Source organism: Phoca vitulina, unplaced genomic scaffold, assembly GCF_004348235.1.
Source record: "Phoca vitulina isolate PV1807 unplaced genomic scaffold, GSC_HSeal_1.0 scaffold30, whole genome shotgun sequence".
NCBI lineage: Eukaryota > Metazoa > Chordata > Mammalia > Carnivora > Phocidae > Phoca > Phoca vitulina.
Window position 1 is genome coordinate 388504 of NW_022589733.1, and position 27025 is coordinate 415528.

Consider the following 27025-nt stretch of genomic DNA (forward strand, 5'->3'; position numbering starts at 1 on the left):
AAAAATAGGGGCGCCTGGGTGCCTCAGTCAGTTAAGCATCTGCCTTCGGCTCGGGTCATGATCTCAGGGTCCTAGGATCGAGCCCCGTATTGGGCTCCCTGCTCAGCGGGGAGTCTGCTTCTCCCTCTCCCTCTGCAGCTCCCCCTGCTTGTGCTCTCTTGCCCTCTGTCAAATAAATAAATAAAATCTTTAAAAAAAAAACTTAAAAATTTTGTACATATATGTAATTTTTTAAGTCATAGAATAAAATGTTTTAAAATTACATGCTAGGTATAAAATTTGCATCAAGGCCTAATCATCAGTTTCCATAGAAGCCTATGGAATTTTTTTCCTAGAAAGTAATAGAAATAAAAAGAGTAAACTGAATTACAAAGCAACGTAAGTGGGATTACCCCTAGGTACTCATCAAAGTTCTATAGGTAAGTTTCCTCAACCTCCCTCCGAAGAGCCAAATCTGATAAGTGGGTATTTCTCCAACCTCCTACAACTAGAAATGGCAGAAGTCCTAGAAAAGTGGGATGGCCACACTTGAGAGTAAATGACCTCTGGCTGAATGAATGAAAATACATTCATGTACATATCTGTGGCATAAGAGAATAAGAAACCAAAGGAGATACTTCTAGAGAATCTCAAATACTCAAATCAAGGTACAAAATTTTGCTACCTGCCATAAATTCCAAGATTACACTAAGAGCAGACCACAAGGATAGGACATATGGTACTTCAATCAACATTGAAGATAGTCCTTCTTCCATGTCAATGTTTTCATCTCAAATGTCAAATCCACATCCTTCCAGAGCTCTCTCTCTACCCCCTGTACTAAGTCACCTAAAGTGTTCAACTCTTCACAAATGAGGCAAAATGTACTCTACATAAATAAGAATGCCTTAGGGCCTACTCACTAATAACTTATCACGTGAATAAAAATTAATATAAGTTTAGATTTAAACTAAGATAGAAATGAAATCTAAAAACTATCATGCTTTAAAAAAGAATAAAGAAGGTATTAATTTTACTTATCTTGTTACTGGTCATTCTCTTGACACTCCAGCAAGTTACAATATATGAAATCTAAACTCCAAGATAAAGTGGAAATGTGACTGGAAAACCAATTTGATTTTTTTAAAAAGTTGAATAAGTGATTTTTAAATCAGTATTTGGCTCAAGTTGATGCAGAATTAATTAGCATTACCTCTGCAACAGGATTTAAAAAGAGTAAAAGAAAAATGCCTTTCAATGGTCAAACAAAATATCCAACATAAATTCTTCCACATTTAGTAGCATCTGAAAAATAAGAATAATGTATGCGAATTTAAGAAATAAACAACCACACTGAAGAAAAAATTTAATACTCCTTCTGAAACGCTAAAAAGATAAAAAATTTTGTGTGCATTCCAAAGGACCACACATGCTACACAGCACTATGGCCCATAATGCGTCTGGAAAAATATAACAACATTCAATTTATTATTTTATCATTTTAATTTTAATAAGCATATTAATGTCACATATACTTTTTAAAAATATAAATATTTTTAAAAGCTGTGTTTTACAATACAATATTCAAGAACACAGAGCTGATACATATTGTAAAAGTAATCACTGTGTGTAAGACATTTGAATTTGATCAGAATACTGTTATGGTGAAAGAAAAACACCTTCTTTTTAATCATTCATATTCAGCAACAGTGAAAATGCTCTACATACGCATTGGCTCTGAATAACACATCTCATATGTTTCAAACCTGCCATGCTATCTATTACTGTTTTGATGATTACATAGTTCAACACAAAAATGCATCCCACTCAGATTCTCAATAATAAGTCTGATTATGCAGATAACCTCCCAATCATAAAAGCTTTTATTTTAAGACAAGTATTATGCAAATGCAGCATGGAAATCAGACTTGCTGTAATTGGGAGAAAAAGACAAGTGTAAGAACCCTGCACATTTGACACCAATGCATTTCTGCGCACTCATCTTGCATTCTCTGACTTTTTTCCTCATCTTTGAAGTGCTAGGTTAAAGTGTATTTACACTAGAAAGTTACTGATAGGCTTAATAATATGACAGAATGATGTGTTTGAGAAAGCAAGACTTTCTAGATAAGAAATCTTTAAATATTTTCTATTTTATGTTTTTATGACCTTTCTTATACAGAGGGAATGTTTCACGTGCAACACCTGCAGATAGAAATAGATGTACATTTCACTCAAACCCAATCAAATTTATCTAATATAAAATCCAGACATGAAGCGAACTATGATAGCAGCAGTGATTCTCAGGACAGCATGTGCAAAATCCAATATTTTGCTATCTATTTACATCATGGTGGTCAGAAAAGAAATGTGCCAAAACTCCCTTTCCCATTCCACTTGAACTGGTTGCCCACAATTGAAACAAACATCTCCTGTGACATTAAGTTGTCATCAGCTTGTGTGATCCCCAGTTCACTCAACCTTTTCTTCTTCATCTGGCCCTTCTGTGTGGAGGCAGCAACTAGTTCATTTACAATTTCACAGTTGCCTTCAACTTGCTCAGAAAGGCTGGATCTTGCATAAAGCTCCATTTTGCCAGTTGCGCACTGAATCAACTCTTCTAGATCCACCCTTTCCGCTGTGCCTGCCTCCTCACTTGTCGGAATTTTAAGTGCTCTATTTTCTGGAGAAACAAATTATAACAAAGTTAAATGTACAAAATAACCCAACAACAACAACAACAACAAAAATATATATATATATATATAAAATATATATATTTCTACATTCTATTAGAGCTTTCAAGTGTTTTCTGCCAAGGATTCCTGCTGTCATCCGACTGGATTCTACAAACTCTTTGCCATTAAGTATCTCAATGAACAGCTGTCTTACTCTTTGTACCAAGGCTTTCTGACCCTCATACAGGATTACCAGTTTTGAATTCTTTTCTCTTATTATCCTAGAATCTCATTCACTCAACGGACCTTTTTTGGGTATTTACCTACTAAGCGTGGTGTAAGGAGCTAGATGCAAAGATTAATAAGACAGTGCCACTCTTCCTAAAAGAACTCCCGCTCTAGCAGCTAATGCCAGCATTATGAGTGTTTATAGAGGAGCAGAATTCTGGATGGTTCCTATGATGCCCAATCCCCGGTGTTACTTTCATGATTGTTAAATGGCAAAAGGATTTTCTGCATGTAATCAGCTGACTTTAAGAAAATAATTCAGGTGTCCCTAACCTAATCATATGGACTCTTTAAAAGCAGGGTTTTCTCTGGCTAGATGAAGAAGAGGAAAGCATGAAGAAATTCAAAACATGAGAAATTTGAAGGATGAGCAAAATTTCCCTTGAGGGAGGTTCTCTTAAGGAAGGTTGCTGAGATAAAGAGGTTATGGGGCAAGGACCTGACAGTGGCCTCTAGAAGCTGAGAACAATCCCCAGCCAACAGCAAAAAAATGGAGACCTCATTCCTACAGCCTCAAGGAAATGGATTCTGCCAATACGAATGAGCTCAGAAGCAGATGTTTCCCCCCAGAGCTCTCAGATAAAAGCCCATTCACCTTAATTTCACCCTGTGAGACCCTAAGTACATAATGCAGCCAAGCCCACCTGAACTTCTGACCTACAGAACTGTGAGAAGAAAAAGACCTCACAGAGAACTGGAGTGGGTCCTGATGGCTGACGAGGACTACTTTCCTCACCCATGCCAATGCTTAATCCCTCGGACTGAGATTTCATAGTAATCTAGGTCATGGCTTGAAAGTCATGAATTTCCTACTGAATGAGCTCAGCTTTGCTGCCAAGAAAAACAGCTGACAGAGAGGCATTACTTCTGCCAATAAAAAATAGAGATAAACGCCACGATCCCCTCCAGTAAGTGCAGCCCTCAAGCTGGGACACGCACTTCTCTGCCTCCATCTTTAACAAATGCCAGTGGGACCTACCACTGCTATCGTAGGCCCAGCTTTATTCTATAAATGTACAGAAAGCCAACCATGGTATGAAGGGAACTGTGGGACCAAAGAAACCACACACCAAGGTTTTGAATGAATAGGTGAACTAGTTGACCTTGAAAGTTTCTTTCACCCTGAGAGTCTTTCCCAAGCTTCTCTACCTCCATGTCCAAGCATATGCCAGTGATCTTTGTTAAGGAGAGGAAGACTCAGATCCTTAATCAAAGTTTAATGCTGAAATAAAGCAAACTAGATCTGGTTTTTATTTTTATTTATTTATTTTTAAAGATTTATTTGACAGAGAGAGACAGAGAGAGAGGGAACACAAGCAGGGGGGGAGTGGGAGAGGGAGAAGCAGGCTTCCCACTGAGCAGAGAGCCCGATGCGGAGCTCGATCCCAGGACCCTGTGATCACGACCTGAGCTGAAGGCAGACATTTAACAACTGAGCCACCCAGGTGCCCAATCTGATTTTTATTTTAAAAAATCACTAAATATAGCATACCTTCAATTTCATCTTGGACATTTTCCTGCAAGTCAGAGAAGATTGTAGGTTTCACCAAGACAACACCATAACCTTCATTATTATGTATGACATTATTCACCATGGATATTTTGGGAATGTCATAATGCTCATCTAAGAAGTCCTGTGACATTGAAAACAAATGTTTTAAGGAACTGTCATATTCAACACAGCCTGATTTTAAAAATCTTCTAACTTTTTTCAGGCTATTCTAAAAATAAAGGAGAAAGCTATGCTTATTAATAAGTGGTAGCACAGTCTGAGTGACACAGCATTCCTCTGTCATTTCTGCAGATCTATAGACAGCAAAGTATTCTCACAAAAGACCCTCAATCACCAACTACTAATATCAAGAGCATTATTAAGATGTATATACTGTTTGTGCTTTTCAAAACCAGAAAACAATAGAACTCAACATGGGAATTTAATGAAACATAACTATTTCTTAGATGAAACCATTCTAACTAACCTCCGGAAAGAGGGTGTTTTAGCAGGTGCACTCACCTTAATGAGTATCCCTTCCTTGCAGTGATGGATTTCATTGTCACTTAAGGTGCACTTACTCCCAGGATATATTTCTATACCAGCACCCTGCAAGTTACATTTTAAGGTATCATAATCAGTTTTTTAAAGGCAGGACTACAAGAGAAGGTTTATTACAATCACTTCTTAAACCTTAACACAGTGCAAATATAAAGTGTTTTACAGAAAGTTTTATTAGATATTTCTAACCTACATTTCCGTTTGCTCCATTTCCAGCAAGTTGTCTATCATTTATCACTTTCAAAACCATACACAGATACACATACAAAACACTGGCTAAGATTATCAACACCTGATTACTGTCCCACTCCCTTTCACTCTGGACAAGTCAGTTTTCTGATTCTGCCAAAGAAAAAGAACAAATTATTTGTTTTTGCACTTTTTTAAAATGAACATCCTCTCTGAGACAGTCAATTAGTTGGAGAACAGTATGAGTTTAGTAAATTTTTTTTTGCACTTATTTAAAATGAACATCCTCTCCGAGATAGTCAATTAGTTGGAGAACAGTATGAGTCTAGTAAAATATTGTAACATAAGGATAGAAAAAAGACCCGATATTTTTAAAAACACATCAGTTTTAAAACATCCCAACATAACTTAAAAATCACTTCTATGAGCTAAACAATTAATGGCCTCCACTACTACACACGTTAAAATTAGCAGCCAATTCAAGTGTCTCATTTATACAAAGTAACCAGAAAGATCCATGCATGGCCCAATTCTTTCATACTGTCCCTTGGGACCACATGGTACCAATTAAGAAGTAATAGTAACAGTAATAATTTATTTCCTGAAGTTATACTAAGCACTTTGGGAAGTAAAAATAATTTACTCAAACCTCTATAGTTATTTAAGAAATCACTTCTTGGAATAATTTCATACACAATATCACACATGAAGAAGAGCTGCTATTAACCATTTATAACACATCTACTGCATGTATATTGAGTTGTTTTTCTAAGAGTAATACATGCCATGAGAAAACACTTATTATTAATTCCCCCTTTGGGGATACGAGAACATATATGCCCACATAGCCCACCACACACCAGTGTAACTCTCTGTTAGGTAAAAGATCTGCTAAGTGGGCTTTCTTCCCCAGACTTGAGGCTGAAGAAGCTGGCAATCCATAAACACCAGACACAGACAAGAAAAGCCTCCTGAAAAGCCTGCTCTCTCTAGCCAAAGGACCAGGCAGCCCAGAGAGAAAACTTTCAGACAATTATAGCTCCATGCCAGCCAAACACCAAAGATAAAAACAGTGGCCCATCCCCATGCATGCTGGCAAATGCCAAGAGAGAATAGAATTCCACCTTCTCAAGGCTGTTACCAGGCACCCAACTCTCCCCATGGTGTGGTGTCAGAGAAGGCCAATCAAGAAGCCAGGATGTGCATACCCACCAGCCAATAACAAGGCCCTAGCAGCATCAGTGGAGACTACACACTCCCACCCGACAGTAACAAAGGGCCACTGCCCCTCCCCACTAGAGTGGTATCAGAGCAGGCCTGGTAGAAAGTCTGGACTTTCACCATTGCCCAATGGTAACAAGGCCACTGCTGTGGGCCACAGTGTCAGTGGACACCATGTAAGAAACCAGAATTTCCAACCCCTCTCAGCAGTAACACCTCCCCCATTCAAACCAGGTATCAATGGAGGCTAAATGGGGAACCTGGACTTCTATGACCCTCCACCTGGCAGTAACAAGGCAGTGGCCTCCACCCCATCCCTTCCTGCAGTGGTGTCACTAAAACAGAAGATCCAGGCTCTCATAATACAGTACAAAATACCCAGGTTTTAGTTGAAAATCACTTGCCATACAAAGAGCAAGGAAGATGTCAAACTGAGTAAGATGGTCAATAGATGCCAAAACCAAGATGTCCAGAGATGTTAGAATTAGCTGACAATCATTTTAAAGCAGCCATGTTAAAAATGCTTTAATGAGCAATTATGAACATACTTAAAACAAATGAAAAATGAAAGGCACATACAGAAATAGAAAGTCTCAGCGAAGAAACAGAAAATATAAAGGACCAAATGGAAATTTCAGAACTCAAAAATAACAAATAAAGAGCTCCGTGGATGGGCTCACCAGCAGAAAGGAAAAGACAGAGCAAGATTCAGCGAACTGGGAAGACAGAACAGAAATTACCCAATCTGAACAACAGAGAGAGAATGCACTGAAAAAGAAAAGTGAATAGAGCCTCAGGGACCTGTGGGACTATAACAAACTTACCAATATCAAGAATAAAATGAGACAGCAGCACTGACCCTGCAGACATCCAAAAATTAAAGGAATACTACAAACAACTCAAAACATGTAAACTTGACAACTTAGCAGAAGAGATGTCACCTGCCTCCCCAGGCTGGCGTGAGGCCTAAGAGGCTGGGCGGGAGGTGGTGCATATAACACCTGTAACACCAGAAGCCATGCTACCACTGCCAACAAACAGGAAAGCCCTTCACCACCACCCTGGTGCCCACTCACAGGGGCTCTGTAGCCTATGAGCATATCTGTTAACTCACCTCATACAAAATAGGTCATTTGAACAGCCCTATAACTACTAAGGAAATTGAATTCATAATTTTAAAACTGCCAAAAAAGAAATCTCCAGGTCCAGATGGTTTCACTGGAAAAACCTACTAAACATTTAAAGAATTAATGCAAGCTAGTGAAGGGAACACTTCTAAATTTGTTTTATGAAGCTAATATCCTGATACCAAAACTTGACAAAGACAGTGCAAATAAAGAAAACTTCAATATCCCTCATGAATACAGATGTAAAAACTCCTCACAAAATACTAGCAAATATAATACAGCAATATATAAAAAAATATACACTATGACTAAATTGTGTTTATTCTAGGGATGCAAAACTGGTTCAAAATTTGAAAAAACAATGTAATCCACCATTTCTTTTGTCCAAAAAGAAAAATCATGTAATCATATGAAATGATGAAGAAAAAACATCTGACAAACGTCAACACACATTCATTATAAAAATTCTCACAATACAGAAATAGAGAACTTCTTCAACTTGATAAAAAATATCTACAGGGCACCTCGGTGGCTCAGTCGGTTAAGTGTCTGCCTTTGGCTCAGGTCATGATCTCAGGGTCCTGTGATTGAGCCCCATGTCGGGCTCTCGGCTCAGTGGGGAGCCTGCTTCTCCCTCTCCCTCTGCCTTTCCCACGGATTGTGCTCTGTCTCTCTCTCTCTCTCTCAAATGAATAAATAAAATCTTAAAAAAAAAAAAAAGAATATCTACAAAAAGCCTACTTACCCCGTACCTAATGGTATAATACTTATACATTCTCCCTAATATCGAGAACAAGGTAAAGATGTCCACTCTGACCACTCTTATTCAACATAGTGCTAGAAGTTCTAGTCAGTGCCGTAAAGCAAAAAAAGGAAACAAAACCATACAGATCAGAAAGGAAGAAATAAAACTGTCCCTATTTGCAGATGACATGATTGTCTACATAGAAAATCCCAAGGAATCTACAACAACACTCCTAGAACAAAGTCAGGAAGGTCACATGATATAAGACAAAAGTCAATTCTGTTTCTATATAGTAGAAATGAACACATGGAATTGAAATTAAAAACACGAGATGACTTACAATCACTTAAAAAAATGAAATATTTACATACAAATCTAACAAAATACATACAAGACTTGTATACTGAAAATTATAGAAATGCTGATGAAAGAAATCAAAGATGTAAATAAATGGGAGAGACACAGTGTTCACAACATTGGAAGATTCAACATAAAAAAGATGTCCATCCTCCCCAAATTGATATATAGGTTTACTAGAATTCATATCACAATCTCAGCTAGATTTTTTGTAGATAGAGATAATATTTTTCTAAAACTTTTATTGAAAGGCAAAGGAACTAGAATAGCTGAAGCAATTTTAGAAAAGACCAATAAAGTGGGAGGAATCACTCTATCAGATTTTAAGACTTTACAGTAGCAGGTTATGGTGGAGGGATAGCTACACAGATCAGTGGAACGGAACAGAGAACCCAGAAATGGGCCCACACAAATTTCCCAGATGATTTTTGACAAAGGTGCAAAACCAATCTCTTGGAAGAAGGACAGGCTTTTCAAGAGATGATGTGGTTACAATTGATCTATGGGCAAATAAATAAACCTTAACCTAAAACTCACATGAACACCAAAATTTACTCAAAAATAGATCATGATCTTAAGTGTAAAATGTAAACTATAAAATTTTTAGGAAAAAAAAAAAAACAGAAAATCTTTGCGATCTAAGGCTGGGCAAAGAGTTCTTACACTTAACACCAAAAGCACTGCCCATACAAGGAAAAATTGATAAATTATACTTCATCAAAATTTAAAGCTTTGCTCTACAAAAGCCTGTGTGAAGAAAATGAAAAGATAAGCTATAGACTAGCATAAAAATCTGCAGGGGCACCTAGGTGGCTCAGTCGGTTGAGCATCCAACTCTTGATTTTGACTTGGGTCATGATTTCAGGGTCATGGGATCAAGTCCCAGGTAGGGCTCTGAGCTGGACACGGTGCCATGGCTGGACTTGGGATTCTCTCTCTCCCTCTCTCTCTGCCCTTCCCTCCCCGCCTGCTCGCAGATGTGTGTGCACGTTCTCTCTCTCTCTCAAAAAAAAAAAAAAAATCTGCAAAACAAATACCCACCAGAGGACTAGTATCTAGAATATAAAAAGAACTCTCAAAACTCTACAGTAAAAAAGAATAATCTAATTAGAAAATGGGCAGAAGTCACAAATAGACATTTCACTGAAGAGAAGGATGGCAAGTAAGCATATGAAAAAATGTTCCACATCACTAACCACTAGGTAAATGCAAATTAAAACCATACACCTATCAGAATGGCTAAAATTAAACAGTAAAAATACCAAATGCTGGTGAAGATATGGAGAAACTGTATCATTCAAACATCATTGATGGGAATGTAAAATGATAGAACTACCCTGGAAAAGTTTGACCATGTCTTTAAAAAGGGTATATAGTAGATGCAGCTACCATGTGACCTACAACCACACTCCCCGGCATTTACTCCAGAGAAATGAAAACTGTTCACATAGTAACCTGTGCACAAATGTTTGCTGCAGCTTGATTTACAATAGCCAAAACCTGGAAACAATCCAGATATCCTTCAACAGGTGAACAGTTAAATAAACTGTGCAACAACCATATGCTGGAATACTATTCAGCAATAAAAAAGAACAAACACTTGGTACCTACAACTTGGATGAAGCTCCAGAAAACTGTGCCGAGTGAAAAAACCCAATCCCAGAAGGTTATGATGATTTACATTTACATAACATTCTTGAAATAGTGAAATAACAGAAATGGAGAAGAGAGTGATTTAAAAAGTCTGAAGGAGAAGCAAGTGGATGTCGCTATCAAAAGGCAATATGCAGGATCCTTGGAATGACGGAAATACTCACTCGACTGAGTGGATGCTATCCTGTTGTGCTATTGTACTACAGCTTTGCAAGATGTTACAACTGGGGGAAACTAGTACAGAATACACATATAGGATCTCTGTATTACTTCTTACAACAACATATTATCTCAGCAATTCTCTCAAAACAAAAAGTCTAATTAAAAAACAAAAGCAACTGAGCTTCAATTGCTACAAAATCATTTATAAAGTTAAGAAATGTGAAGGGTCTAAATTTTTCAAAGTTACCACAGAGAAACTGAGATTTCTTATTTTTCTTCCTTATACAACTGAAATCTGCCTGACTTAGTACATAAAAGTGTCTGACCTGCTTTGAAGAAAGAGAACAGGAGTCTGCATTTACATGTTGGTCCGACATTTTGTTTATGTATTTAGAACTTAAACCTAAGCTACTTCCCCAAAGGATAAGAGATTTTCTTACCTTGGCACCATATAAATCCGAGTTCTTCATTAAAAATTCTGCTGATGTTCGCACTGTGACTCCTGTAGTTTCACACTGCAGCACACAGTTTTCCAATGTGGTCTTACCACGGTGAATGACTAGGATGAAAACATGCAGTCAAATGCTTTAAGTAATGTGTGTTTCCAGTATTAGAAATGGTCTAGAGCTGACATTAGGTGGTCTAAATATTTCTCTAGCTACCATTTAAACTTTGTTACTGGAATTACAAATTCATAATATACAAAATAATGACTAAAATCTAAAAGCAGCATTCTTAAAAACAAATGAATTGATCTCAGAAATGCAAAATCAGGTTAAAAAGCACTTTCCATTACCAAAAAAGTATGAGAAAGTAATGAGTATCTTGGAAGGGAGAAAAAAAGGAGACCCAATTTAAGAAAGGGGAATACAGATTCTAGAAAACCAATACCAGCACAATGTGAATAGAGCTGCATTGAGTCTAGGGCTAAGTCAAATACAAAGAACACAGACCACAATATTGGAATGTTTAAAAGAAAAAAAATGATCACAAGGAAACCAATATTAAACTAACAAATTTTCAAGAACAGACTAAACTATTTTTTAGAGTAAGCTTCCTAAGTCATCATGTTATGTACATAAATAATCAGCCTTCCATATACTCAAAAGTGGTTTATTAAATTGCATCTTCCAGGAAAAGTAAAGTTTTCTTTTAAAACCTGAAACAAAATAATACAGGAAATATTCAGATACTTACTCAAGATTCCTTCTACAGCATCATGCTGAATAAATTTTATTCCTGAGATTTTAATATCCACACCTGTACAATCCACAAAAGTATCTCCTTTGCCCCTCTTTTCTATCACAATATCATCTGGTAGACCATATCCTAAGGAAGAGAACAAGAGCATTTAAGATGGGTGAGGGGAAATGTCTAAACATAAAACTGCTACAATAGATTTCTCTATTTCAATGGCTCCAAATGATATGAGACCAGTCAACCAAGTTGCATTTAAATAAAATCTAATTATCTCCCCACATATCTTGTTTAATTTAAACCAGGGTATACAGCTCTTAATAATAACAATTCCTCAATTTGCCCCCATATCAGGAAGACTACCCTATCAACCAACTCAGACTAACTCAGCACTAAATTTGCTTATAAAACTGCTATATAAAAATAAATAACCCTAAATACAGCTGGTTCAAAAAGCTTTAAAGCATTTAACCCTTATAGGTTTTTTCCCAACTCTAAAATTCTATTATTCTAATATAAATTAGGTTTAAAAACCTAAGTATTTCTCAAGATTTTCTAATTTTAGTAGTCTCTTAGACTGACTTAGAATGTGACAAACTGACTTAAAACATTTTAATTATTGAAAAAATAGGTCTACCTTGTGAACCAATAAAAAAACATTGGATCTCTACAAATCCCAAACTAATAATACAGGCCAGACCTCTGAACGGGAGTACAAAAAACTGGAATATCAGAAAACTAGAGAAGTTGCCTGACTTTTACCACAAAACAAAGCACACAGACAAAGCTGTAAGAAATAACTCTCGTTGTCTAAGATGAGTCTTTGCTTGAGTAAATGAAAGCGGTCACTACATTAAAGGCAAAACCAGTGAAGTTGTACTCAAAGGACACAGACAAGCTTTCAGGGGCACTGAAGGAGAATGCAAGAGGACTCCATACTCGGGAATGCTGCCAGTGGTGGACTCTGGATGACTGGATTATGAGTATTTTTTTTCCCTGATTCTTTTTGTGTCTGCCTGTAGTTGGAACATTTTCTTTAATAACCATTGTTTTTTATCATCAAAAAAATTAAAAAATCAAATGTCATATTGAGAAAAAAACAGATTACTGCATAAACAACCTACATATTCTTAGTAGTTTAAAACATAAAACCATCACTTAAGTGAATATATGTTCTAAACAAGAAAGAAAAACCCTACTACAAGTACTGTTAACACCCTACACACAGTAGGTACTCAATTATATACCTCCTGTGATAAGTGTTAGCTATAGATCAGAAAAGATATCAGATAACCTTTAATCTTACTCATGAACAAGTACTCCATAAATTCACATTAGAGATACCATAGGATTTCCCAAATTCTCAGAAATGCCTTCTGTCAGTAAATCTAGTTATCTTTACACTTAACTATCAGAATTCTATATGGTTATTTATTATACTTTGGCAATTTCATTATTAATATCCTTACCAATCTAGGAAGAACTCTTATCCACCATACAATCTATAATATCAATGCTATTTTCACTAGGCCAAAAAGTAAAGTGTTTTTATTGCAGTGATTTATCCTGCAGATGTGTTATTTATACACACACATCTATTATATATCAAATATTGGAGAGGAGAAAGAACAAAAATTACATACATAAAACAAAAAAGGGGGTGAGGTGATGTACTAGTGAACAGCAGGAAATTAAACTCCCAGCCTTGCTTCCATTAAGAAGTTTTGACAAGATAAAGATAAAGAACATAGCTTAAGCAGTTTGTGAACAGCTGCACAAGTCCCAAAATGATAAACGATTTTTTGCATTACAAGCTTTATTGCTAACTTGAAGCTCTTTTGGTAAATAGTTGAACAGGTGCATCTAAATTTGACATGTTATGGAAATACACAGGACAAGATGAACAATTGTAAAGTAACCTAAATTTAGGAATCACTCTAAATGTACAATAAGATTATGACTGCTAAAAAGTTATTTTTAATAGAATCTTTCAACATAAATGTTCTCAAAAGTACTTTGGTTACGATACGAAGTGTAGAACTTGACATTCAGCAAGCTTTTATTTATTTATTTTTTTCTCTAGAGAGAGAGAGTGCAAGAGCATGAGTTGGAGAAGGGCAGAGGGAGAGGGAGAAAAGCAGACTCCCCACAGAGCGTGAAGCCCATAGCTGGGTTTGATCCCAAGACCCTGAGATCATGACCTGAGCCAAAACCAAAAGTCAGACACTCAACTAACTGAGCCACCTTTAAAAGCCCCTCAGCAAGCTTTTAAATAATTAATAAGGATGCCTGGGTGGCTAAGTCTATTTGGCATCTGCCTTCAGCTCAGGTCATGATCCCGGAGTTCTGGGATCGAGTCCCTGCTCGGTAGAGTCTGCTTCCCCCCTCTGACCCCCACCCCTTGATTGTGCTCTCTCTCATTCTCTCTCAAATAAATAAAATCTCTTAAAAAGAAAATTAAAAATAATTTAAAATAAAAAATAAAAAATTAATAAAAGATTTTTGGTCCACTTTCAAGTTGGACCTATACCCATGCAAAAATATGTTAAATTTAAAAACAAAAAACAAAAAAACATGCATCAACATATTTATAACATATAAGAAATAAGAGTAAGCAAGAAATAAAAAATACTAAACTCTAAAAAAATATTGCTAGGAAAAATTTTTATTCTAGAAATGAGATTTCCTCTTCATAAACCACCTACAATCTAGAAAATATACTTCTTCCTAATGGTCTTTTTTTCTCTATGTGCTTGTTTTCCCCAACACATACAAAGAATCATACCTCAAGTTGCTCAAACATGGAGTCAATCCCCCATACACTTTATTTTTTTTTTTTTTTTAAGATTTTATTTATTTGACAGAGAGAGCACAAGCAGAGGGAGAGAAAGGGAGAAGCAGGTTCCCTGCTGAGCAAGGAGCCCAATGTGGGACTCGATCCCAGGACCCTGGGATCATGACCTGGGCCGAAGGCAGCTGCTTAACTGACTGAGCCACCCAGGTGTCCCCCCGATACACTTTAAATACTTTTAATATTTTAAGGCAACTCATTTGAAATCAAATGGATTAAATCATATTCTTGGAGCTTCCAACAAGATCAGTGACTTACTGTTTTCTTAAGCGTATCATGCAAGAGAGTTTGGTTGCAGGATATCCCAGACTCACCTTCCAACTCAATGGAATCAGCAATGGCGAATGTGCCATGTACCATGTAATGGCCAGGACAAACAATCACAGTGTCCCCTTCATAGCAGGCATTTATAGCAGACAACGGGTCACTATGGAACTAGAAAACAACAACAGATTGCAAATATACACCCCCCAAAATGGCAACCTACATATCACTCCAGGTACCCTCCTGCTTCACTTTATAAAGGGAGCCCAAACTGCATACTTAAGTATCTCCTCCTGATCAACACGTGCTTGGTAAGTCACTAATGCTGATGAAAGGCAGGGCTCTCACTACCACCCATTTCACAAATAAACAACTCTGGTAAGCTCCTGTAAACGCTTTGTAGGATTCAGGAAAACCGGAGTGAATTAGAAGAAAAAAAGCCACCTGAGGTAAAAACCTCCTTTTACCTGAATTTCTGTTTCCTCCTTACAAGGCTCCTGACAAAGCCTGTCCCTGAGCAGAGACCGCAGCAGACCAGTCATCATGGTGGAGGAGACCACATGCATGACCTTCTGACCATTTGGACGAATGCCCTTTGCTTGGATGTTCGAATTCTTCTGATAACCAAACACGTATCTTAGAGAAACCAACAGACCCATCAGTTCTTAGTAAGACAGCTGGTTAGAAAAGATGCCAACTAACTAAGAATAACAAAGACACACATACCTCAACAAAGGATTCTCAATGAGTTTTAGCTTTTGTTTCAACTGTTCAATCTCTGAATACAATTTTAACCCTTCAACCATGGAGATGTTTTCCTGCTCAGAATCAGAGTTACAATTTGACAAACTGCTTCTCAGATTTAAAAATGTCCTGTAACTCTCCTCACATTGGGACAACAGATTGCGGTAATCAACAATAAGTCCTGAAGGAACTCGGTCTTCAAGGATGTCATAATGCCTGAAAGTTTAAAAGCAAATTGAAATCCACTGCCTTTCTGACACATTTTCCTATCATTAAAACAGCCCATTTAGTCCTCAAAGACCAGAAAGAAAAGCATTTTATCGTACATAACTCAGGTACATGTAAAGTCTTTCTGAATAGCACTCTATTATAAGTGGAAGCTATTGAAAGTTTTAAGGACCACTTCATTAAGGTCACTAACTTTTCTTGTTATGGGGAGTTGCTGGGTTTTGTCCTTAGATCCAAGCATTTGTGCTTTAGAAACACTGAAATTCACATTTTACCATTTGTAATCATTATTTAATAAAAAATTATGTTCTCGTATATTAGATTCTTAATAAGCAGATGTCAGAGGGCAATCTGGGGATGTGGGGTGGGGGGGAGGGACGTATCCCAATAGTTTCACAACAATGTTGAAGATTACCATATTTATAGGATCAAAAATTAAAAATGATTCAAGCATTGGCTTTAGTCCTTCCTCACATTTAAAGCACTACAGCACAAAATTATGCTGAATATTCTCTTAGGAAGATTATTACAGTATGTTTCAAAAACGTAAGTCTTTGAGATTCTCAGAAAAAAAATATAAAGCTGCCATTACTAAACTAGAGAGTGATTAAAACAAAATAACCTTGTATTGGACAACCTTATTGGCACTTAAAATTTATTATTAGTTTATATACCTTCTCAAACATATAGACAGAACCAAAAGTATTTCTAGATGCAATAAAATAATTTATGAATGTAGTACAATCACATTAATGGATGTGAAATTAATGGATTTGAAAATAAACTGCAATTTTATTGTCATTACCTATAGTTTTAAAATAATTGCTTTATTTCTCAGTTAAAAGTGTATTGACTAGCTATGCCTGAGGCCAGAGTTTTTCAACCTTGGCTGCATATTAGAATCACTGGGGAGCTTTTAAAAATACAAATGCTCAGGTCCCCATTCAGACCAATTAAATTGGTCTCTAGAAGTAGAGAGGTTTTTTTTAAAGTTCCTTGGGGATTCTAATGTGCAGTCAAGGTTGAAAACCATTGCCTTAGATGATGTTTTATCAAGTTAGTCATGCTCTAAATAAGATAGGGGGAAAAACAAAACCACATCCTAAACAAATTTACATGAAATTACAGTTAACATTCAAACAGTATTTAAAATAAATAAAAAATAATTTTTTTCCACTTTTCAAGGAAATGAATTAGGTGAAGCTTGAAAAGCATGGATTTTGTCTGCTTTGGTTAATCCATACTCATTTAAAGATATTCTAGAAATCCACTTTGCAAACAAACAATTGGGAACCAAACCACTGACTGCTTGATCAGGTCTATTAAGTTATGAAGATTAAGACTCAAATTTTAAAAGAAGTTTTTTAGCATTTCCAATATCCATGCCAATCACCTTATTTCTTCTCATTAAAGTGATACTTTGTGGTCTGGAAGCAATGAACCAACATCTGTGTCTCAGACCCGTAAGCTTTGAAGCACAGTGTTTTGAATTAAAAAGGAAAAACATTTACCTTACAGTACAAAATCAAGACAATATGGCTTGATTCCCTTTAAATCCTGCCTGTTGATAACACTACTCCTATCTTTGCCTAGGGACCTTTTATAGAGTCTGCCTACATTTGATAACATTCCAGTTTCCCCAACAAGTACCGTAGTTTCTTCTCCATAACTGAAAACAATTCCTCCCTTAGGCTTTCCCACCTGCCAGTGATGTACAAGGTATGTATGTAAATCATTTCTTGTTTTAACATGTAAAGCAGTCAACTCAGAATACAGTCCCTTCCAAGATCAAATTTGCTAGATACACAATACTCACCTACCATTACATTTCACTTCAATCAAAACCAATCATTGCTTTCTAAGAGCAAGTGTACCAAAACTAGAAAATATGTAAGCTTATTGAAATCCTGGCATTTTATTGAATACACTATGGGAAAACAGGAAATGCACAATGGAAAAATTGGAAAGGCTAAATAGAAATCATACATAATTCTAAATCAGGTAAAACCATTAACCAGATTTTTCACATATTTTTTTTACTTATTATTTACTATATAAACCAAGAGAAACTTACTAAATCTAATTGGGTTCCACAAAAATGTAAAGGGTAACTGCCTTATCTCATGTAACCAATCATCTTTCACAGAGGAAAAAAAATTTTTTTTGAGTGCAAGTTCTAATTTCTTATTGCAGCACTGTCTTTAAATTACCACTTATGAATACAAGAAAAATTACCTGGTCTTAGAGTACCATCTAGTGGAAATCTGAATGAACATTTAACAAAATCAGTGCAGAACAACTACTTGGGTTGCATGGTTAAGCTAGGTTTTTTATAACGTAAGCATTTTTCCCTATTAAAATATGACAAATTAGAAAAAGAATGTGTTTCAGTATTTAGGAAATTTTTATGCACCACCAATATTAACTGTTTAGTATTTTCATCCATTTGTCAAATAAGATTCAAGGACAAGAACTTGACAAAACACCCTGAAATAATTCTGTTAGTTTAACCTAGTGTGTTTTACTGTAGGAACTTAGAATAAAGCCAAATATTTTTTAAAGTACTCTTTTAAAAATTAAAGCAAAAGAAGTCTTCTATAATTCAACTAATTTCACTATTTTTCAAACAACTGTCTTTGAATTTAATACAGAGCTTTTTTCTTAAAACACATTAGCTCAACTGAGTTTTATTTAGACTTATAAAACAGTTAGCTATTTAACTTCAATGTCCCTGAACTCTGCTGTTACTCAGTTTATAAACTATGAGTAGGTTACTCTGCCCTTGCACAAGTTTCATTTAATAACTTTTCAATGGGTTATACTATTTGTATGGTGGCCTGTTCTTCTGTGTGTGGGCCCCTGAAGTATATATACACCAGATGGGTAAAATTAAACCATGGACAACAATTTTTCCAACATGCACAAGGTCACTAATAAATACTTACAATCTCAGTCGAGGTTCAACACATCTGACAAAATAATCATACTCATCCTCCTCTTCTTCATCCCAGCTCCTCCAAATGTTTTGATAGAAAAACCTGAAAGGGAAATTCATATCATTCAAATTCAATCACTGGCTCAGTGTTAAGGTTCTGGAGGGGTGCAAGCTAAAGAGTAAAACAAAACTGTATCAGCTCCAGTAGACAATGTTGCATAAATGTTAGACTCCATAGTCAGGAGTCATAGAACTTCTATGGATTGGCTAAAGAAATTTTTCTACAACACTGGTTCCATTATGATCTTTAATTAGAACTATTTATTGGGGTGCCTGGGTGACTCAGTTGCTTGAGTGTCTGCCTTCAGCTCAGGTCATGATCCCAGAAACCTGGGATCAAGTCCCAGGTCGACTGAGCAGGGAGTCTCCTTCTCCTTCTCCATCTGCCCCTCCCCCCACCAGCTCGTGCTCTAAATAAATAAATAAAATCAAAAAAAGAAGAAAAAGATTTATTGACGATCTATAATTGGGTGGATGGTAGTGCCATTTGTTAAGACAGAAAAGACTGGTAGAGAAACAGGTTTAGGTTAAAAACAGAGTTGTTTTCTCCATGTTTGAATGGAGATGCCTATCTGACCTCCAAGTGGATGATGTCAAGAGTGAAGATGAATATACAAGCCCAGAGCCCAAGGGAAAAAGGTCAGGGCTAAAAACATAAATCTGGGAGTTGTCAGCATATTGATGGCATTAAAGCAACGGATGAGATCATCTAGGGACATAATATAAAGCAGCAGGTCTCAAACCTGGCTGCATGTTAGAATCCCCTTGGAAGCTTTTAAAAATTGGTTCCCAAACCTATTCCAGACCAATAAATCAAGAGTCTTTGGGGGAGTTGGGGGTTAGATACAGAATTCAATTTTTTTAAACCTCTCCAAGTGATTTAACAAATTTTTATTACGGAAAATTTCAAACATATACAAAAGCAAGTAGTATAATGAATACCATGTATGCATCACCCAGCTTCAACAATTATCAGTGCATAGGCAATCTTTTTTCATCTCTACCCTACCCACTTACTTCTCTGCTCCCCACCCCCACCGTCCCAACACTGGATTACTTTAAAGCAAATGTCAAACATAGAACATCATTCACAAAATTTAGTATGTAGCTTTAAAATAAATCTTTATATCAAGAAAATGTCATAATTCCCTTAATATCCAAATATCCAGTTAGTGTTGAATTTTCCCTATTTGTCTCTTCGGCTATTATTGCTGTTGTTTTATCATTGGCTTGTTCAAGTAAGGATCCAAACAAGGGTCAACCATTGCATTTAATTAAATCACTTTTATTCTACAGATTATCCCCCCCCTCCTTTTCTCCTTGTAATTTATTTAAGTTTTCCACACTCTGAATTTTATTGATTGCATCCCCATGGGGTCATTTAACATGTTCTTCTGTTTCTTTTACTTCTGGTAAACAGACAGTAAGATCTAAAGACTTGATCAACTTTAGGAAAGATTTTTTTTAGCAAGGGTACTTAAAAGGAGACACAATGTACTTCCATCAGGAAGTATATGATACCTGGTCATCTCTTCTGATGATGAGGTTAAGAAACCATTGGATTCAGGTTTGTCAGCCTGATACATCCACTACCAAGTTCCCCCTGTGAGTTTTTAACCAATGATGTAGTAGCCAATCATGATCATTGCCTAGAACCTTTATTTATTATAAGTTGTAAAATATTAATATTCTGATCCTATCATTCTTTCTTCATGTGTTAGAACACTCCTATAAATAATGATCAGAAGAGCCACCACCAAAAATAGTGGGTGGTTTCTTTTCTTTTTTTTTTTTTTTCAAATAATGCTTAGAAAAAAGTGAATTTACCTGTAATCCCACTATGAGAGAGAATTGTTTTCAACAGTCTGGCATAAACATGCTTTCCAGACTTTGTCTCCATGAATGTGTATACATGTGTATATGTAGGTGTGTGTGTGTGTGCATGCACACGCTCATGCACACACGTGTTCTCTTTAATTAAAAGAGGACAATACTATACATGCTGTGGGGCAGATTGCTGTATGCACTTAACATAAAATCCTAATAACCTGGTCTTTTATATAAATTTGACCAGCAGAACGATAATGAGTAAAGGCAGCCAGGGGAGGCAGTAACAGTGGTCCATCCGATGGGTAAGAGAATTTATCAGTGGCATTGTTTATGAACACCAGAGCATTGTGAATAAAAGCACATTGATTAAAAAAGAAACACTCCTATAAAATAACAATTCCAGGTGATTCTAATGTGCTTCCAAGGCTGATTAAAGAGCGAGAAGGGTAACTAGTCTAGGACGGATCCCTGGGTAACTCCAACATTTTAAAGTTTTGAGCAAGAGAGGAAAAGCAGGCCAAGATGACTAAGAAGCTGGAGGGGAGTGTGTTAAAAAGATGGGAATGATCAAATAACTAGAATGTGACCAAGAGGGAAAGCAAGATATGATCAGAGAAGAGGTGATGGGGAAGGAGAACGTGGAGGACTTTGGTGACCTCAAGCACAATTTCAGTGGGGCTGTGGGGCAGAAGCATTACTGGAATGCCAAGAAGTGCAGACTGAAACTACACAGAACTCTGTCAAGAAGTTCTGCTGTGAAAAGGAGCAGTGAAAATGAAGCCATCTCTTAATCCTTGTAGATTGGACTGCCAGTTTCTTCATCCTCTAGAGTCATTTTTCGGTTGTTGTTTGGTGCTTTTTTTTTAAGATTTTTTTTTTTTTTTTTTTAATTTGAGGGAGAGAGAGAGAGAGCACAAGAGCAGGGGGAGGGAGAAGCAGACTCTCCACTGAGCAGGGAGCCTGACACTGGGCTCGATCCCAGAATCCTGGATCATGACTTGAGCCAAAGACAGACGCTTAAAAGAGAGCCACCCAGGTGTACCCTATAGAGTCATCTTTAAAAAAAATGAACCTGAGCATGCCTTTACTCAATTAAAAAAACTGCTGGCTCCTGCCCTCAGAATGAAGTTCAAAATCCTGAGCGTGGCAGTGTTCCATGGGTTCACAATCTGGCTCTAGAGCTCCTCTCTTGCCTCAGACCTCCTACATGCCAACTCCCATTTCACAAGCTCTTGCAAACCTCCGTGTGACATGCTGGTCAGGCTGTCCATCTTCTCCACCTGGTGAGCTTATACCTACATTTCAAGACCCAGCTCAAGTAGTAAGCTCACCAGTACCATACTGGACATTCATACACCATTCACATCTACACCTCCTCCGGTGTTTATTCCCTCAAGACAGAAACCTTGACTTCTGCCATATCCACTCATATCTCCTCATCCCCCAGATCCACTCCACCATCAAGTCCCAGCCATCCTACCCTGTCGGGAAGCCTCCATGTGTCCTCTCCATACCCCACTCCCGTCCACTCTCTTGCCCCTCACCTGGTCTTCCTAGTCCATCTCCCTGCATTTGTTTTCCACACAGCAGCCAGAATGAACCTTTTAAAACAAAAAGCTGATCCTATTCACCTTTGAATAAAAACCTTTCAGTGCTTCCCCAGTGCTCTTAAAGACAAAAATGACTAACTGGCTGACAAAGCCCTGCATATTCTCCCTCCTGACAACCTATAAGCTGGTTTCCTAAGCCTCCCCCATTACTGTCTGTGTTCCAGCCACACTGGCCTTTCAGCGCCTTAAACTTACTCAGCTCCCGAACCTGTTCCCTCCCCACCTCTGCCACAGTCCCTTTCCACCTTGCCAACACTTCAGACCCAAGTTCAAATGCCATTTCCTCAGGAGACAACCATGTAACAGTCAGTGACCTATTCTTAGAACACTCTACCTCTTCACTGCACTCACTGCAGTTTCCAATCACATATACACCGTTGTGTGATTAAGATTCATCTCCCACCTTTAGATTGACAGCCCCCGGTGATGGTGATTGTGTCAGTTTCATGTACCAGTCAAATCTCCCCTTCAATTCAGGACCCAGCACTTGAATATTCATTGAATAAACAAATGAGAACCTGAATAATTTGAAATTTTCTGGGCATTGACCAGAATCTGAGCCTTCAAAATGAAGAATAAATTTAGCCAGGCTCACCTTCAAATAATACCATTACTAATTCTAAATACTAGTCTTTCTACCAACTTCAATACCCCTAGAGATTAGCTCCCTGACTCTTAATTTCCTAAACTCATCAATTATCCCTTTACCTTCAAATGTTTCAACTGACAGATTTTTTCCAAGTGAGAGAAACATAAGAGAATTATTCTGGTTCTGGACAAAAGCCAGTTGTTTAGATTTATATTGCTTGGCCTAATACTGAACATATAGGGTTAAAAGTTCTTGGATACAATTAGAAATTTTCCATAAGATCTTGGAAGCAGGGCCCGAGAAACATCCTGCTTCTTTGTAGAGCATTCAAATTAAGCTCAGCAAAACCAGGTTAACTAATGGTTTAAAAACTGAAAACTATAAGACATTATGCCACACTATTAATATGATCATTATATTATCCAGTCTCCCAGTTCCTAGAGGAATAGAAGTCCATTTTTAAATAGACAAAAGTCAGCCTTCCTTAGTGAATATACTTACAACACAGAAGATCCAAAAGAACTATCTGTATCAGGAACTATCTGACAAAAGATTTATCTGATGATGGTTATCAGAGGGGAGGTGGTTGGGGAGACGGGTGAAATAGGTGATGGGGACTAAGGAATGCACTTGTGTGATGAGCACAGGTGATGTATGGAACTGCTGAATCACTATATTGTACACCTGGAACTAATATAATACTGTATGTTAACTACACTGTACTTAAAATTAAAAAAAAAAAAACCGCTCACCACTTAATCCAGGTAGGAGCTTTCCTTCTCACTCAAAGGACAAGGAGTGCACATGTTCAAGTGGAAATCAGGTATGCCAAAAAAGGTTGAAAGGCATGAACATATACCCTAAGGATCCTGAAAATGACCTAAGAAGACACGTTCTTTGGCCAGATACATTCTTGGGGCGGGGGGGGGGGGGCCAGGGGGGAGTGTGTCTTTTATCGGTGCACAAGACATGGTGTACCACCTACCTCACTTTCTCTCCTCTCCTCATATTCAAGTACATCAACCATAAACCTTAGCATCCACAACTTTTAAGAGTTTCTAAACATATGCAAACCAAATGAAGAATCCCCTATCCTTTGTTAATATTTGGGGACACTGAATGAAAGCCATACAGGAATTCTGTGTATTTTTTTCAACTTTTCTGTAAGTCTGAAATTATCTCAAAATGAAAATTTAAAATGCTTTTTCAATCTTTTTAATTTAAAAAAGATTCCCCTATCTTTGAGTATTTTAAAATACTGCAATGACCAACTTTATAGTATGAGTTTTAAATCTGGGTATATAACACAGACCAGAATTACTGCATTTCATCCAAAGTTTCTGGCCACGAGGTTATTTTTATCAACTCTCCTCTCTTCCTACCTGACATGTTCAATTGCAAGAGCTGTCTGGTCAAATACTCCAGAATCATCAAACACCACCCACAGCTCCTGCAGGGGCAACCGATGTTCCTTCAAATTGAGGAGCTCATTCATACACTCCAAGGTAAAAGAGCTCACTTGAGATTCACAGAGATATGGGTCGGCAAGCCTCACTGCTGCCTTCAAGGCTGCAAAGTCCACATCGGTGACCTGAAATTTAAAATAATATGACTTACATGGAAATCAAAATTAAGATACTTAAAAAACACTACTAGTAGCCTGATTTTTTTTTATGTGTGTAATGGGAACAGGGAGCCTTCTTCCATAATATAAAAAATAAACAAGAAGGGCCTAGCTCTTACCCAAATGGAGCTTACACTGTAACTGAGGAGACAAACAAGACGGTGATGAGCATGTGACAAAGTATAACCAGTAGGGGTGGTGGTCTGGTTTTGCTGGGATGGTCGGGAGAAGTCACTTCTTAGCTGTGATGTACAGGACGAAAGGGAAGCAGCCATCTGAAGAGCAGGAAGGTGAAAAGGCCCTGTGGCAGAGAAAAGCTTGGCGGCTGGAGTAGCAGACAGGCAGTATTTTTTGCTGGAACCAAAGGAAAGAAACGGGCCGGGAGAGGGGCAGCAGGAGATGAGGTGAGAGAAAAGGGCAAAGAGATCAGGACAGAAAGGGCATTGGAAGGAGCTTGGATTTTGTATTCTCTAGACAATGAGAAGGCACAAAGCCAACACCAGGGCTTTGGTAAATGCAATGCATTCGAGGTTTTAAGCAGAGGAATGACACATTTCTCTTTTAAAACAATGACTTTGACAACTTTTAGAGAGTGGATCAGGGTGGAGGTGGGGGGTTGGACGTGGACAGCCGACAGGACAGATGACAACATTACCGTAACCAAATTAACAGGCCTTTACTGCAATCAAAGATATTAACATAATACAAAATTTAAATCACCAGGAACAGCTGCAACCCACTGCCTCTTCCATAATCACTGCAGTAAATGATATCAATTTCTAAAAGAGCTGCAGCAACAACTTGTATTCTCACTCCCTGGTTTAACATTTTAGGTTAACAGGGTTTTCTGTGGTCCAGTTAACAAACACTGAGAAAAATTCACAGCTGTAATTAGAAAGCAAATTTAAGGTAAAAGGACCAGTCAGTTGAAAAATAAGATTGTTTTTACTTTTGACAATGGGACACATTATCAAGAGATTGACCATATATCTACAGATTTGTTAGGCAAAATATAGGCCAGTTTTAAAATGCCTGCTTGGTTTGAGTTATTTAATGGGCTACAACTAAGAAGGTAAAAAATTAATTGAAATTCCACCGACTTCATAATGAGACCTCTTTATTTTTTAAATGGTCTCAAATACCTCCTCCACTTCATAGGTTTATAATTCATTTCCCCTTGTCAAAGGACACTGGAACTTTAACCATCTCAATTCCCTGGTAGCTCCTCCTTGGCTGCCTTTAAAATTTGCAGAACACTTCATACACCATGACAATTAGATGTGAAAAACATGCTATTTTCAATCAGCTCATAAACTTTAATTAAAAATAAGCACTTTGGCTGTAACAGTCTGAAGGAAAGTGCTTTTAGCTAGAGACAAATGTCTTAACAACAGAATTAAATTTACCTCAACCAGCACCTCAAACACATTAGTGTGCCAGACTGCCCGCCATCCAGATGGTTCAAGGACCTTCTCCAAGAACTCAGCTGTGAATTCTCTTACTTCAGAGGCCTTGCAGTCAGCTACAAACAGATTAAACACAATAAGAATTGAGACTGCATAAAGCAGAGAAAAGTTAATAAATCCACTTTCTCAATACCAACTGGCAATCTGGAGACTGAGACAGACAATCTACTTGCAAACTGAAAAGATAAAAGCAGGGAAAAAAAAAAGGAAAAGAAAAGAAAAACCTACTCACCTAAAATGTAATCTTGATAAGCTTTGAATCGCTCATAGAACAAAAGTTGACTTGTCTGGAATATTTCTGGGAAATGAGTCTTTCCTGAAGGCACAAAACTTGGTAAACTAGAACCTGGCTTATCATGATTGCTACAATCACTGCATGAATCTTCATCTTGGAACAGACCTAAAAGAACAAAGAAAATAAGCAGGCTTAACTATCCTAGACACTTCCAGTGCTTATAGACTGCTTCTAATTTCATATCCTTGCTTAGAAATTCCAAACAAAATACAAACAAGGATTTGGGTGTTTTATTTACCTTTATCACTGTCAGAAATTAGTTTTCCAAACTTGAAAATATCTCAAAATCCAAGTTCTACTTCAAAACAATAAGAACTTAAAATCTTTCATAGGTTAGGTCTTTGTTGTTCTGTAAAGTTTTTCAGGGAGGCAGAGAAAAAGGGTCTTTTGATTCACTAGAAATCACTAAAGATCTCCTTCAAAGGTTAAAGCTATGATTCTTACTATAGTTAGCAACTTATAATGGTCAAATATCTTAGTTATTTTTTTTTTTCCCAAAACAATTCCATAAAGCTGAATTAAAGTTAGGAGCTGGTTTCCTATATTCCTTCACAAATGAGCTGAAGCGGGCGCCTGGGTGGCTCAGTCATTAAGCGTCTGCCTTCCGCTCAGGTCATGATCCCAGGGTCCTGGGATCGAGCCCCACATCAGGCTCCCTGCTCAGCGGGGAGTCTGCTTCTCCCTGTCCCTCTGCCTCTCCTCCTTGCTCTTGCTCTCTCTCTCTCTCTCAAATAAATAAATAAAATTTAAAAAAAATAAAGTAGATATTGCCAGTGAGAAATATTTTCTTAAAAAGAAGAATTTGGGGCGCCTGGGTGGCTCAGTCGTTAAGCATCTGCCTTCAGCTCAGGTCATGATCCCAGGGTCCTGGGATCGAGCC

General features: G+C 37.3%; 1 protein-coding gene across 1 annotated transcript in view; it reads right to left on the minus strand.

The window, feature by feature from the left end:
* Window positions 1-1322: 1322 nt before the first annotated feature.
* Window positions 1323-27025, minus strand: part of SHCBP1 (SHC binding and spindle associated 1) — a 28424-nt gene continuing 2721 nt past the window's right edge. The window contains exons 2-13 of the mRNA XM_032424425.1: window positions 26083-26250; window positions 25791-25906; window positions 24143-24351; window positions 18682-18774; window positions 15491-15724; window positions 15232-15400; window positions 14815-14935; window positions 11650-11781; window positions 10893-11011; window positions 4960-5046; window positions 4438-4579; window positions 1323-2662 (exon numbers count right to left, since the gene is read on the minus strand). Coding sequence (XP_032280316.1) covers window positions 2337-2662; window positions 4438-4579; window positions 4960-5046; window positions 10893-11011; window positions 11650-11781; window positions 14815-14935; window positions 15232-15400; window positions 15491-15724; window positions 18682-18774; window positions 24143-24351; window positions 25791-25906; window positions 26083-26250 — 1916 coding nt within the window. The 3' untranslated portion in view covers window positions 1323-2336. The remainder of the gene's footprint in view (window positions 2663-4437; window positions 4580-4959; window positions 5047-10892; window positions 11012-11649; window positions 11782-14814; window positions 14936-15231; window positions 15401-15490; window positions 15725-18681; window positions 18775-24142; window positions 24352-25790; window positions 25907-26082; window positions 26251-27025) is intronic.